The sequence below is a fragment of the Chlamydotis macqueenii genome, chromosome 2, assembly GCF_036417535.1.
Source record: "Chlamydotis macqueenii isolate bChlMac1 chromosome 2, bChlMac1.mat, whole genome shotgun sequence".
NCBI lineage: Eukaryota > Metazoa > Chordata > Aves > Otidiformes > Otididae > Chlamydotis > Chlamydotis macqueenii.
In genome coordinates this window covers 66,051,777-66,065,847 of record NC_141557.1, presented here as the reverse complement: position 1 = coordinate 66,065,847, position 14,071 = coordinate 66,051,777, and the positions used below count along the sequence as shown (strand labels likewise).

Here is a 14,071-nt window from a genome sequence, read left to right as displayed (position 1 = left end):
GCCGCCCTGAGCCCACCGCAGTCGCGATGCCGGCCCTCGGGCCCCGCCTCGCTGCGCAGCCGCACTCCCTCTCGCCAGGCCGCACACTGGAGCTTCGCGGATTATTTTGGCCGCCACCGCTCACCGTCGTGGCGGTGTTGCGCGCGCGGGTGCTTGGGGCGGGGCGGGGGAGCTGTGATGGCGGAGCCCAGTTGAGGCGGCGGCGGCGGCGCGCCTGACGGAGGTGAGTGTCGGGGCGTGCTGTTGAGGTCCTTTTTTTCCCCCCTTCTTGCACCTGGTTGTGACGGTAACGGCCGAATCGCCCCCCCCACCCCTTTCCCGCCCGGCTGTGCCGGTGTCGCGCCCCCTGCGCGGCCTCCCCTGGGCTCCGCGTTGAAGTCAGGAGCGGGAAGCGGCGCCTCTGGCGGGAACCTCCCGGCGCTTTGGCGGCCGGGTTGCTGCTCGGGGCTCGGGTGCCGTCAGCGGGACGGGAGCTCGGTGTGCGTGAGGGGCCGAGCCGCGTCCGGGCACCGGGCTGCCGGTTGCCCGCGGGCGCGGAAGCAGCTCGGCCTGGAGCCCGGAGGGGAGCCACGCTGGGCGCTGGGTCCGGCTTCTTGTACATTAACGCTGCGGTGTTATTCTGCTCTGTGCAAGCCTGGGGGTAAAAATCTGGGGTTTTACCGGAGACACCTGTTGGTGAACAGACGAAAGAGCAGTTCTTTTTCCAACTGGATGGAAGTGGGTTTTGTTTTGTTTTGGTTTTTTTTTTTTTTTTCCTGTGGAAAGGACTCTGCTGGTATCCGTAAGAAGACCAAGGAGGGATGACAGGAATAGACGGGGGCAAGGGAAGTTTTGTTTGTGTCGAGACGTTAAAGACACTTTTATTGATTTTTATTTACTAACATGCATTTATTAAAGAGAAGGGTAAAGTTCTGTAGGTACAGTGTGACAGTTTAAAAGGAATACATTGATTTCTAATTTTGTTGTTACTTCTTATTTCAGTCAGTCTGTCAGAATAGCTGCAGGAATCTGTATTTTTTTGCTTGTGAAGAAGAGATCCCGTGCATGCATTTGGAACTAGTGCAGCTATCAAGTAGTTTGTTAAAAAAAACCCCCTTCACTGTGTTTATAGTTTAAAAAAAGGTGAATGTCTTTAGCTAAAATTTACTGTTAATCAAACTCTTGAAGGAAATTAAAATCGTGAAATTGCTTTTTCTTTGTTCTTTCATTCAGTATTTTAAATTCCCGATTGAAGGCGGAAATCTAGAGGAGGAAAAGTCTGAAAGAGCTTAAATACATCAGACTTTGGCAAAAAAGGCTTGATAAAAGAAGGACAGAAAGATTAGCGCCTCTGCTCTAGGAATGATAGGAGAAGATGTGGCTACTGTTCCACCTTGTCAGCCAGTCTCAGCGTGTGTACCCAGTCTTAATGAGGACAAACTGAGCAGGAAACAGATTTCTGCAGAGGGAGGACAAATACCTGTTGAACAGTTACATGAACTCATGGTTTTCTGTCTGCTAGTTCTGCTTGTTCATGCCATGTCTTTTTTTTTTTTTTTTTTTTTTTTTCATTCTTTTTCCCCAGGATTATTGTCCAAGAGGGTTTAGGCCAAGCTTAAAAAGGTATGAATTTTATTTGGGCTGTATTCTTTCTTTTGTGGGCCACTGAAATAAAATAAAGTAAGTTTATTTGTTTTGCCAGCTGCTCCGTTATGTCAGATATTTTTCTGGAAAAGAGAAAAAAAAACAACAAATCAAAACATTTTTTCCTTCCTTGTATTGAGTTGATAACTTTGCATATTTGTACATACTGTTAGTGGTACGAAGTAGTGTAAGGGATTTTACCTCCCTCCCTAATATTCTTTATTACTGGACTTTTCAGAGCTTTTTATTTTTGTTCATCCTTTACTGCATTTTTTTTATAGATCCTGAGATTTTTGATCTAGAAGAATGCTAAATACTTAAATGTATTTGTCAGATGCATCCTCTTTGCGACATCACTATATTCCTTTAAGTTCAATGCAGATGTGTAGGAGTTCAGGTTATACGAAGTTTTATTTTGAAGTATATTTTGGAAGATTGACTGAAGCATGTATTGTGGGAAAATAAACAGGTGTTTAATTTCTTATGTCCTTGAATAATTCAGTTGCAACATCTGAAAGTATTTTGTATGCCAGTAGCCTCAATTTTCTGTTCCCGAAATCTGGTTTTAAAGAAATTAAAGCCTTGTTTGTTTTGTTCTTCACTGTCAATTATGAAGGTGTTGTATTTTCCCTGTAAACTCTGTGAAATGCCCTTGTGTGATTTCCTTAGTAAATTGTTGAGAGATCTACAAACCCAAGTTTCCCATGGTAAATCAGACTTTATTCTGATTAAGAATTACAGACAGCACAGTGTGAGGTGTGTAATTAATGCAGTAACTTTTTTTTTTTATAGGCTTCTTTAGCAAATAACTTTTTTCTCCCCTGTCTTGAAAACTCATCTGGATGTTGAATTCTGCTGGGAGATATGTATGCATATATATTTACTTTCTTGTGGAAAATATAAATAGATTTTAATTATTTTCCAGCATGTTATATGAGCCAGATGGTAATCTAGCTGTTTTATATTAGCTAGGTATAGTTGTTTAACATCTTGTACCTGAGGACAGGATTTTTTATTTTACTGTCTGATGAATTAAGTAATTCAAATGAAAGACTTGTGGGATCAGGAATTCTAGGAACAGTTTGGTTTGTTTTCAGAATGACTATGAAGACACATTGAACTACTGCGCACCTATTTTCAGCACACAAATAAAAGAGCCAGAACAGTGTCTGAAGCAGGCAGTGGAAAGCTGTGTCTTTTCTTCTTCTCTATGATACGAGTGGAAACTTATCTGTCACATAACATGAACTCATTATTTCACTATGATGCCTGACATGATTAAGAATACTTATATCTTGGATATGTCGTGTCAGAGGAGCTGCAGGGTTTTTGAATTAGAAGGTGACAAGGTATAGATTATTTAAAAAAAAATAGAAAAAATCTACATAGCTTTTGGATTTCTCCCTGCTTGTGTTTGAGAGATGTCAGGGAAAGAGGGCCTCTGGAAATATCCCTGGATAGTTGATTGTTTTTATACCCTTATATGTATTATATATTACAGGTATATGTAGAAATATATGTGACGTATTTATGAGAACATATACAGTAGATACTAGGCCTTCGTTTTGTATTCATATGCTTGCTAATACCAGTCTTCTCTTAGCTTCTTGAAGATGCCTGCTGCCTGTGATTCAGTGCTTGAAGATATTGAAGATATTGTGTCAGCGGAAGACTTGAAACCACATGATCGGCAGTTTGTAAGAAAGAATGTTTTTCCAAAAGTGCGAAAACGCAATTCACAAAAAAATATTCAGACAGATGATGATCCCCCAAGTGACAGGTAAATTCTTCCATCAACCCTATCTTGTTGCTTTTCTCATATCTTAGGCGCCCTGTCAGCTTCTAAAAATAAGGTGAAAGTTCTCATTATCTCGTAATTTAAAATCTGAATAAAGATAAAGTGAGTAAAGGAGCAAATTTCTTGTCCTACACAAACTTTCTGTAGAAATCAGTTATGACTGAGTTATTGATTCATGGAGTAATAAGACTGGAAAAAATGATTCCTGTTACTTAAGCTTTTATGTGTAAAACATTTCTGAAAAATTGTCTGCTTCACCCTAATTACCTAAATAGAAGCGGGGCTCTTTAAAATGCGGTCCTGGAGTAGCGTTTTAACATATGAGATGAGAAAAGTGAACAAAATTCTGAGAATTACAAAAGGGTTAACGTTGGAAGGGACCTCTGGAGGTCATCTTGTCCAAACCCCTGCTCAAACAGGGCCACCTGGAACCCTTTGACCAGGACTGTGCCTAGATAGTTTTTGAGTATCTCCTCCCTGGATAACCTGTGCTGGTACTTAGTCACCTTCACAGTGGTAAAAGTGTTTAATGATGTTCAGAGGGAACGTCCAGTGTTTCAGTTTGTACCTGTTGCCTCTGGTCCTGTCAATGGGCACCACTTGTCTCTGTCCTCTTTGCCCCCTCCCTTCCGGTATTTATACACATTGATAAGATCCCTCTGAGCCTTCTCTTCTCCAGGCTGAACAGTCCCAACTCTCTCAGCCTCTCCTTTTACGAGAGACACTGCACTCCTTTAAACATCTTCATGGCCCTTTGTTAGACTGTCTCCAGTATGTCCATCTCTGTCTTATGGGTGCATCCCATCAGGATCCAGGGACTTATGTAAGTCCAGTTTGCTGAAATATTCCCTGGCCTGATCTTCTTCCGCAAAGGGTACATGTTGCTCCAGTTTTTCCACCTGGTTTCTGGAACCTGGAATTTCCAAAGGCAGTACTTTTTGTGTGTGCATCCTGCAAGTGATACAGTGAAACTTCTTTTGAACTTACTGTTTTATTTCAGTGGAAATAGTATGCAAAAACTACAAAATGCATTTTTGAATTTTTCCTTCTCGTGATTCTTAAGAACAGAATCAATTCTCTACTGCACTGGAATTGATTAAAGTATAGATGAACTCGGTTATTGATTCTAGTTTCTACTGCGGTTTGCTGATCTGGATTTTGTTGGGTTTTTTTTCCCCCGCTAATTTCAAGCTGGTGGATAAAATTTCCCCTCATTATAAAGACAAAAATAAATTATGTCTAGAATACAAAGGAAATTCAGTTTTGTTTTTTTGTTAGTGTTCAAAGGAGATTTTATAAGCCTAACAATGCACCTTTATGTGAAGCCCCATAAAGCTGCATTGACCCCATTCTGCCAGGAGTGTAGGTACAGCTGACCTGGTGGTCTATAGATACTTCACACTAGCACTCCATTCTCCCAGATATTCAGGTACTATGTATTATCTAACAAGCTGTATTTTACTGGCTTTGACCCAAGGAAGCACATTGAATGTATGCTGTTTTGACAGTAGGAAGTCTAATTACAGTGTACATGTACAACATGTGTTGTACAGTGATCACTAATCTTTCATCAACAGATTTCTGTTTCTAGCAAGGGGAAGTATCTTTTAAAACAAATAGCACGGAGGGAGAAGGAAAAAAGTGAACATGGCAAAGGATTGTGTTCTAAGATGTGTGTCATTCTTGTACTGGCATCTTTAGCTCATTAGTACAGTTATTGCAGGAGTTTCCATGAGAGCTTCTTGCAGCATTTTTTGTTGATTATTGAACTATTGTGTGCGCTAGCTCCATGGTGCAGATCTGCCATGCTGCATCTGTAGCCCAGAAAGGCTGGGATATGAGCTTTCAGATATTAGCATAGCTCATGGCAGGCTTAAGTTAGGAATTTATGAAGATGTATGGAGGGAACTACAGTGAAGGCGTGCAATAATATCAAAAGATTGCCGTTTATCTCTTAACAGTTTTGTTTGCTACTGGCCTAATTTCAGTGCAGTCACTTGAAGGTCATCTGTTAGTGATACAATTTTCAGAAAGCTAGTTGTTTGCCTAATAAAGTTTGTGAACTTCAGTGTACTGAATCTCTTCTTGTCCTACAGCTCTTGTTCCTTTTCCATTCTAAAACTCTTCTCTTGCCACTTGTGGTGGTCTGACCCTGGCCAACAACTGAGCAGTCACCCAACTGCTTGCACACCCCTCCTCCCAGTAGCTTGGAGGAGAGAACTGCAAGAGCAAAAGTGAGACAACTTGTAGGTTCAGCCAAGGACAGTTTAAGTGAAGGTAAAAGCAGGAATAGACCCTAAGTGATGCCAAAGCAATCACTCACCACCTCACACTAGCAGACTGATGCCCAACCAGTCTCAGGAGAAGGACTACTTTGGAAGGACCAGACCCCCAGTTTTTATTGCTGAGCACAGTGCCATCTAGTATGGATTATACTTTTGGTCAGTTTGGACTAGGTATCCCGGCTGTGTTCCCTCCCAACCTGCTGCTCATCCCCAGCCTGCTTGTGGTGGGGTGGAGCACAGTGGGAAACAGAAGGTTTAGGTGCTGTGCAATCACTGTTCAGCAATAGTTGTAACACAGGTGTGTTATCAACACTGTTTACTCACAGATACAAAACACAGCACCACACTGATTTCTGAGCAGAAAGTTAGCTCTATGCTAGCCAAGCCTAATGCCAGCTATACTGAGGTCATATAGAATCATTAGAATCACAGAACAATTAGGGCTGGAAGGGACCTTTAAAGATCATCTAGTCCAACCCTCCTACAAGGAGCAGGGACATCCCCGACTAGATCAGGTTGCTCAGAGCCCTGTCCAGCCTGGCCTTGAATGTTTCCAGGGATGGGGCATCCACCACCTCTCTGGGCAACCTGTTCCGGTGTTCAGAATTAAGTTAGGAATTAAAGGGGAGGCTTGTTCATCTTTTAACTTGCGTTTTTCATTCACTTTTGCTTAACAGCATTATTCCTGGTGCTCAGAAAATCTGGGTTCGTACATGGGGATGTTCTCACAATAATTCGGATGGTGAATATATGGCTGGGCAGCTGGCTGCGTATGGATACAAAATTACAGGTAACAACGTCAGACAAGTTGCATAATTTAGTTTTTTGAAGGTGAATGTTCAGAGCTGTCAAGCTGTCATCAAACGTGTTCAGTCTTAATTACACTTTTAAAAAAATCTCCCTTTGATCTCTTTCTGATTTGAAGGTGAGGAGGTAAAGTATTTTCCTGAGATTAAGCAGAATGATTACAAGATGAGTGCTTTTGAAATGGTTAGGTTTTCCTGCCAGGGCAGCCATCTAATAGATGTCATACAGTGCCTTTTGTGGGCGTTTTGCTTGCTGAAATTAATTGAGAAGTTTTTATAAGAGTAGAAGGGAAAGATAGAACTGGTGAGAGAGAGAGGAAGGAAGTGTGTTGTCACTTAGTGATGCGTATGTTTGCTGCTAGAGCAGAGGTTAACTACTCCATGTGAATGACGCTGTGTTTTGGGAGGGACTATCAGCATGATGGTGGTGGGATGATAATGGCTTGTATCTTGTATATTTGAAAGAGCTGAAAATGCTTTTCTTCCGAATACTTAAAACACTCCCCGTCATCTTGTTCCCTGCCCGATTCTAAATGAAAATCCCGAACTTGTGGATGTGCTGGCCACATTTAATCTCCTAATACAAACGTGTTGAAATAAAAGCTGTAGAAAGCTGAAAACGTAGATTGATGTCAGTTTAAAATGGGGAAGTATTATCTCAATACTTTTGTGTACCTTATAACTAGTCAAAATAAAAATTTAAATTTTATTCATTAATTCAAGTTTTGGTCTGACTTGCATCCTGTTTGTGCTGAAAAGACTGCAAAGTTGTCTTTCCTAACATTTTGCTAGAGGTATTTTATTCCCGATTTCACAAAATGCTTGTTTCTTTTCTTCAACATCTCATGATATCATTAAACAGTTACGTCTCATTTTCCTTTTTGGCAGTTGATCTTTCTGTATTTGTCTAAGTAGAAACTAGATACTGAGTTATTCAAGTGCGGAACTCTTTTAGGGAACCCAGGTGATTGTTTAATTAGTAGTGCGACTCTGGAGTAGGTATGCTCTTTTTGGAGAGAAGTGGAGCGCTTGTCCAAAAAGCCTTATTTGTGACAGCTATTTGTGTAAAACTACAAATGAGTTGTTGGTTTTGCCTTGTTATGGCTTTCTTAAGTTTAACTTCTCTTTACCTTAATTTCTCTAATGTGTAGTGTTCCAGAAGCTGCTTCTGGCTTGTCAAGATTTGGGTGTCTGTTATGTGCTTTTGGATTTTTATTGAGAGAAGCATAGGAAGGATGTAGTGCAGCGAGGGAAGGAACTACCTAAAATTTTTGATACCTTCTCTTTTTAGAAAGTTCGTAACTTCAGAATAGAAAGAAGTCAACATCTGGAATCTCAAAGCGAGAAGTAAAAACTGAATAAAAGTTGCACTAGCTGGGACAAGAATACCTACAGAGAGATTTTGGTAATTGTATATGAAATAGACTGCTAGTTTCTGGTCATTATTAAATCAGTGTCTTGATTTAGTTTACTTGTGTGTGTATATATATACATATATTGAACCAACTAAGCGACAGCAACACAGCCGGCAGCAGCCTGAGAAACATCAAAAGTGATTTCAGGGCCTTAGGTACAACAGTCAAAGACTCTGGGGCGCAGGTGGTATTCTCATCAATCCTCCCAGTCGAAGGGCAGGGACCTGAAAGGGCCAGATGTATCTGGCAGGTTAACTCGTGGCTCAGGGAGTGGTGCTGCAGCCAGGGCTTTGGGTATCTAGACCATGGGGTGTGCTTTGAGAAGCCCGGGCTGCTAGGGGCGGATGGCGTGCACCTAACTGAGAAGGGGAAGAGTGTGTTTGGACAAAGGCTTGCCAGACTCGTCCGGAGGGCTTTAAACTAGTGTTGCTGGGGGAGGGGGAGCACAGTTCAGCCCACTGCTGTCAGCATGGTGCCAGTGCCAGCACCAAGGGTCCAGAAGCTGAGGAAGGATCTCAGGTATCTGCAAATGAACTTAAACTGCGGTCCAAAAGAACTCCTGTCGCTCCAGCCAGCAAGTTGGCTTTGTCGGGGGCCCAGCTGAAGTGTTTCTATACCAATGCACGCAGCATGGGAAATGAACAGGACTCATGAAGTTCAACCAGGCCAAGTGCAAGGTCCAAGTGCACCATTCTATGATTTTAAACTAAAAACCCCAGTGATGAGGTGGTAGGCAGAAATTACCCAGTGTGGTTTCTTCTTTGTGAAACTTCTTTTTAAGCTGATATAGAATCATAGAATCATAGAATGGTTAGGGTTGGAAGGGACCTTCAAAGGTCATCTAGTCCAACCCCCCTGCAAGGAGCAGGGACATCCCTGGTTGCTCAGAGCCTCATCCAGCCTGGCCTTGAACGTTTCCAGAGATGGGGCCTCCACCACCTTTCTGGGCAACCTGTTCCAGTGTTCTATAACTCGCATTGTAAAAAATTTTTTCCTAATTTCTAATCTAAATCTACCCCCCTCTATTTTAAAACCATTACCTCTCGTCCTATTGCAACAGGCCCTACTAAACAGCCTTTCCCCATCTTTCTTGTAGGCCCCCTTGAGGTACTGAAAGACCGCTATCAGGTCTCCCCGGAGCCTCCTCTTCTCCAGGCTGAACAGCCCCAAACTCTCTCAGCCTGTCCTCATAAGAGAGGTGCTCCAGCCCTTTTATCATCTTCGTGGCCCTCCTCTGGACCTTCTCCAACTGGTCCATGTCCTTCTTGTGTTGGGGGCTCCAGAACTGGACACAGTACTCCAGGTGGGATCTCACCAGGGCAGAGTAGAGGGGGAGAATCACCTCCCTCGACCTGCTGGCCACGCTCCTCTTGATGCAGCCCAGGATGCGGTTGGCCTTCTGGGCCGCAAGGGCGCGTTGCCTGCTCATGTTAAGCTTCTCATCCACCAGCACTCCCAAGTCCTTCTCCTCAGGGCTGCTCTCAATCCATTCCCCGCCCAGCCTGTATTTGTGCCTGGGATTGCCATGACCCAGGAGCAGGACCTTGCACTTGGCCTGGTTGAACTTCATGAGGTTGGCACGGGCCCACCTCTCCAGCCTGTCAAGGTCCCTCTGGATGGCATCCCTCCCTTCCAGCGTGTCGACGGCACCACACAACTTGGTGTCGTCGGCGAACTTGCTGAGGGTGCACTCTATCCCACTGTCCATGTTGCCGACAAAGATATTGAAGAGGGCCGGGCCCAGCACGGACCCCTGAGGGACGCCACTCGTGACCGGTCTCCACATGGACATTGAGCCGTTGACCACCACTCTCTGAGTGCGGCCATCCAGCCAACTCCTTATCCACTGAGTGGTCCATCCATCAAACCCATGTCTCTCTAGTTTAGAGAGAAGGATGTCGTGCGGGACAGTGTCAAAAGCTTTGCACAAGTCCAGGTAGATGATGTCAGTTGCTCGTCCCTTGTCCACCGATGCTGTCACCCCGTCATAGAAGGCCACCAAATTGGTCAGGCACGATCTGCCCTTGGTGAAGGCATGTTGGCTGTCACCAACCACCTCCTTGCTCTCCATGTGCCTTAGCATGGTTTCCAGGAGAATCTGCTCCATGACCTTGCCAGGCACAGAGGTGAGGCTGACCGGCCTGTAGTTACCTGGGTCTTCCTTATTCCCCTTTTTAAAAATGGGGGTTATGTTCCCTCTCTTCCAGTCATCGGGGACCTCACCAGACCGCAACGACTTCTCAAATACAATAGCCAGTGGCTTGGCAACTTCATCCGCCAGTTCCCTCAGGACCCGTGGATGGATCTTATCAGGACCCATGGACTTGTGCACCTTCAGGTTCCTCAGATGATCCTGAACCTGCTCTTCGAGTACAATGGGCAGTTCTTCATTCTCGCAGTCCCTGCTTGCACTTTCTACAGCTTGGGTGGTGGGACAGGAACTCTTGTCGGTGAAGACTGAGGCAAAAAAATCATTGAGTACCTCAGCCTTCTCCATGTCCTGGGTAACCAGTACACCAGTTCCCTTCTGGAGGGGGCCTACATTTTCCCTGGACTTTCTTTTGTCCCCTACGTACCTATAAAAGGTCTTCCTGTTACATTTTATATCCCTGGCCAGATTCAGTTCTTCCAGGGCTTTGGCCTTCCTTACCTTATCCCTGGCCACTCGTGCAGCCTCTTTGTAGTCCTCCCAGGCTACCTGTCCCCACTTCCACCCTCTATAGGCTTCCTTTTTCACTTTCAGTTGGTCAGTTGGTATATTTAAGGACCTCTGCAAATTTCATTTTTATTGCTTAACATAATCGAAATTTCAAATATTTTTAAAATTAATATTATTTACACTATGCAAAAGATGACAAAGAAGTTTTGCCAGAGCTGATTTCTAAATCAATGCCTCTGCCTGTTGCTAGAATTTGTTAGTTTAGTGTGAAACTGTTATAAACTTGAGGAAAACACAGAAATACTAGGGCGACAGATTATCTGTTGTCACAGCATCTTGGACAGCTATTACTTAAAAGTGTTTTGATTAGCCTTTTTCCTGCATAGAGTGGTTAGGGTTGGAAGGGGCCTTCAAAGGTCATCTAGTCCAACCCCCTTGCAAGGAGCAGGGACATCCCCAACTGGATCAGGTTGCTCAGAGCCTCATCCGGCCTGGCCTTGAACGTTTCCAGGGATGGGGCATCCACCACCTCTCTGGGCAACCTGTGCCAGTGTTCTATAACTCGCATCGTAAAAAATTTTTTCCTAATTTCCAATCTAAATCTACCCCCCTCTATTTTAAAACCATTACCCGAAATGTTCCTAAGCTTTGGAGTCAACACCACTTATTGGAAGGATGCTGGAATAAAGTTCCAGTTTTGGGAGATAAAACGTGACCTATACTTGCAGTTCTTGCTTCATTATAAGGGAAATGGTCAAGCACTGTTCTAGTGTCTTCTGTCTATGTGCAAGATTAAAAAAAAAATTAAAGGAAGAAAAGCAGCATCAGACAGCCCTTTATTGCTAAGTGGAAGTTGTAACAATGCAGCCTGCCTTCTAAGTTGACTTAGCTGAAACTGAACATTGGTATAATTATGTCTTCTAATTTTCTGACTTGTTGCAAAAATCTTATTCCAGTCCTATTCCTTATCCCTGTTTATTGCATGGATTCTACCCTGTTGTTGATTTGAACTCTGTTCAGGAGATGGAGAAGGTTTTGGTTTTTTGTTTTTTTTTTTTCCCTTTCTTTCTTTCTTTTTTTTTCTTCCTCTTTCTTACCTTTCGTCTGTTTCAAAAATGTTCTTTCTGTACGAGCGCCCTTTGTTGCTTTCAGGAGTGGCTATATTCAAAGGTGAAAGCTGAGGGCTGTGCTACAGTTTCTCACAATGAAGACTGCCTCTCTCTGAGGTGCAGTGTGAATCGGCAATATGCAGATATTGCAATAACAGCAATGCTGATTAATAACCAGGAACTGTGTCAGCTTAAAAAAAGCCAAAGGGAAACCAGCAGATCAGCTGAACCTGTTTTTGTATCTGCTTTTACAGTATGAAGGTAGGTGGTATTCTGAACAAATCTTGCATACCATCCTGTGGGAACACAAAGCTCCTTTGTTAGTCTGAGCCACACAGAAATGGGTGGACCAGCTGCTGTGAGTGTACAACTTCATGTTCTGAAAACAATGTAGCTGATGGTGGCTTTACTGGTTCTAAAATGAGTTTTGGTTTCTTGGCAGCACGACTTGCTGTATAGTTTGGATAAGCCTGCAGACCTGCTAGAGCGCTCTCTTTGAGATACACCCTGGAGGAAGAAACTCATGGTAGAGACAAGTAATGCCTACTGTGAAAAAGGGAAAGCAGGCAAGCTGGGAGCTCTCAAGTACTGGGAGCCAGATGTTTGTTTGGGAAGGGAATTCAGTATGTGTGCCATGTAACAGTACTTTGTCTCTGAAAAGTGGAACCAAGTGTGTATAGTCAGGCATAGAAGGAATTAACCTCTGAAGTAGGTAGTCGTGTTAGTGTTTATTGGCATCTATAGGTTTCTGGTTCTGTGGAATGAATGGTTTTTGGCCCAGCCTTCTTGAATGCATTTTGATGGATCAAGTGGTTAGGTCAGCTTAGTTACTTTGTGGTAATTGCTTTTGGTTTGAGGCTGTTCAGGTCCAAAGCATTCCCTCCTTCGTTGTTGTAAAACATACTAAGGGGAAAGAAGACATGACTAATTACTTAGGGATAGCAGAAGAATGAACAGTAACTTTTCCTTTTCATAAAAGGAAGCAAAACCTGTTATTAAGAAAGATTCAGCAAGACTAAACCAGTAACAGCTTATGTGGATGACTTTTTTTTTTTTATTTTTTAGACATAAATGCTAGCATGGAACTTTTTTCCTGCTGTAGTATGGGATCTAGAAACAAAAAAGGGGTGGAATTCTTTTGTTGTGAATTCAGTGGGCTTGACTTTGATTTAGTGCATGGGAACTAGGTTATGTTCTAGACCCTCAGCTTTACTTGTGCAGTTTTAGTCTAATATTTGTTCAGTTATCCTTTTTACTGTCTTGTGCAATTTGTCTGCAAGTTTGATGGATGAAAAGGTGCTGTATTTTTCATGGGTGTTTTCCTGTAGTCCTTAAAGAGCTTACTCCATTACTGTGAGTATGGCATTCGTTGGTGAGACTTGCCAATTTCTATTGAAGCTTAATGTTTGTATTTCATGTTATATGTCTTACAACTCTGAAATTCACTGTGCACAGAACTTACATATTTCTCTAAAGCAAATCTCAAACCATATTTTGAAATACTTTTAAAGAAATTTTCTGGTTTTATTGCCTTTTCTACTTGTTAATTTTTTAAACACTTGTCAGTTTTGTTTACCAGTGGATATAGCTGAGGTATCCTTAAGACTGTCCATCTGCTGAAACAGTAAATTTGAATAGAAGAAGGAAAAATACAAGGAAGAACAAATGCTCTGATCTACCTAAGACCTCATGTTGAAAAGAAGACAAAGGAAAAGGAAACATACTTAGTCTGCTGTTGAAAAAGCAGATGTGGTACTACAAACTAGTATAGACTTCTGTGTTCAAAAGCATTGCCTAGTGTTCACTGTGTGGCCTAAACCATGCTTCCTTTCTGTGGCCATCCTCATACAGCAAAGTGTGCTGCAACATCCATTTGATTCATCCAAGTGGAAAACAAAGAAAATTACTAAGATTGTGTAGGTATTGACTCTCGATTCCTGAATCACAATTCAGACTCTGATGCTTTTCTAAGTGTTGTTTTAAAACTACTTTTCTACTGCACAATAAAATTGTAATAATTTTAGGTTTTGATTTATTTTGTTGTCCTAAAGTAAATATCTCTTGAATAGGTTACGATATTCTGTACATTTCTTAACATGAAATTAAGTCTCTGCAGCCTGGCTACTCATTGGTGAAGTGTTTTGACTAAAGTTTCTGCTGGATGCTTTCTCTTGCTCAGAATCAGCAGTTGGTCTTTCCATTTTTCTCTTTCCACTCTGCTGATAATGTTTCTTTGTTACTTCATAAGTATCGTATAAAACAAATGGTAGTGATTACCATCCTCATTGTGAGATATTTTTGGTATTCTTTTTTAAGCTAAAAGACAAATCTTATGAAGTGTTTGATATTTAGTCTTATCGATCAGGGAATTCAAGT

The 14,071-nt window shown here is 42.5% G+C and overlaps 1 protein-coding gene across 2 annotated transcripts in view; it reads left to right on the top strand.

The window, feature by feature from the left end:
- The first annotated feature begins 1,562 nt into the window (after nucleotides 1–1,562).
- The window catches only part of CDKAL1 (CDKAL1 threonylcarbamoyladenosine tRNA methylthiotransferase), a 416,940-nt gene continuing 404,431 nt past the window's right edge, over nucleotides 1,563–14,071 (top strand). The window contains exons 1-4 of one of the 2 annotated variants that reach the window (XM_086743159.1): nucleotides 1,563–1,602; nucleotides 2,416–2,490; nucleotides 3,227–3,403; nucleotides 6,384–6,496. In XM_086743159.1, coding sequence (XP_086599285.1) covers nucleotides 3,237–3,403; nucleotides 6,384–6,496 — 280 coding nt within the window. In that variant the 5' untranslated portion in view covers nucleotides 1,563–1,602; nucleotides 2,416–2,490; nucleotides 3,227–3,236. Of the gene's footprint in view, nucleotides 1,603–2,415; nucleotides 2,491–3,226; nucleotides 3,404–6,383; nucleotides 6,497–14,071 lie in introns of those variants that run through there. The other variant, XM_086743160.1, reaches the window with a different exon arrangement.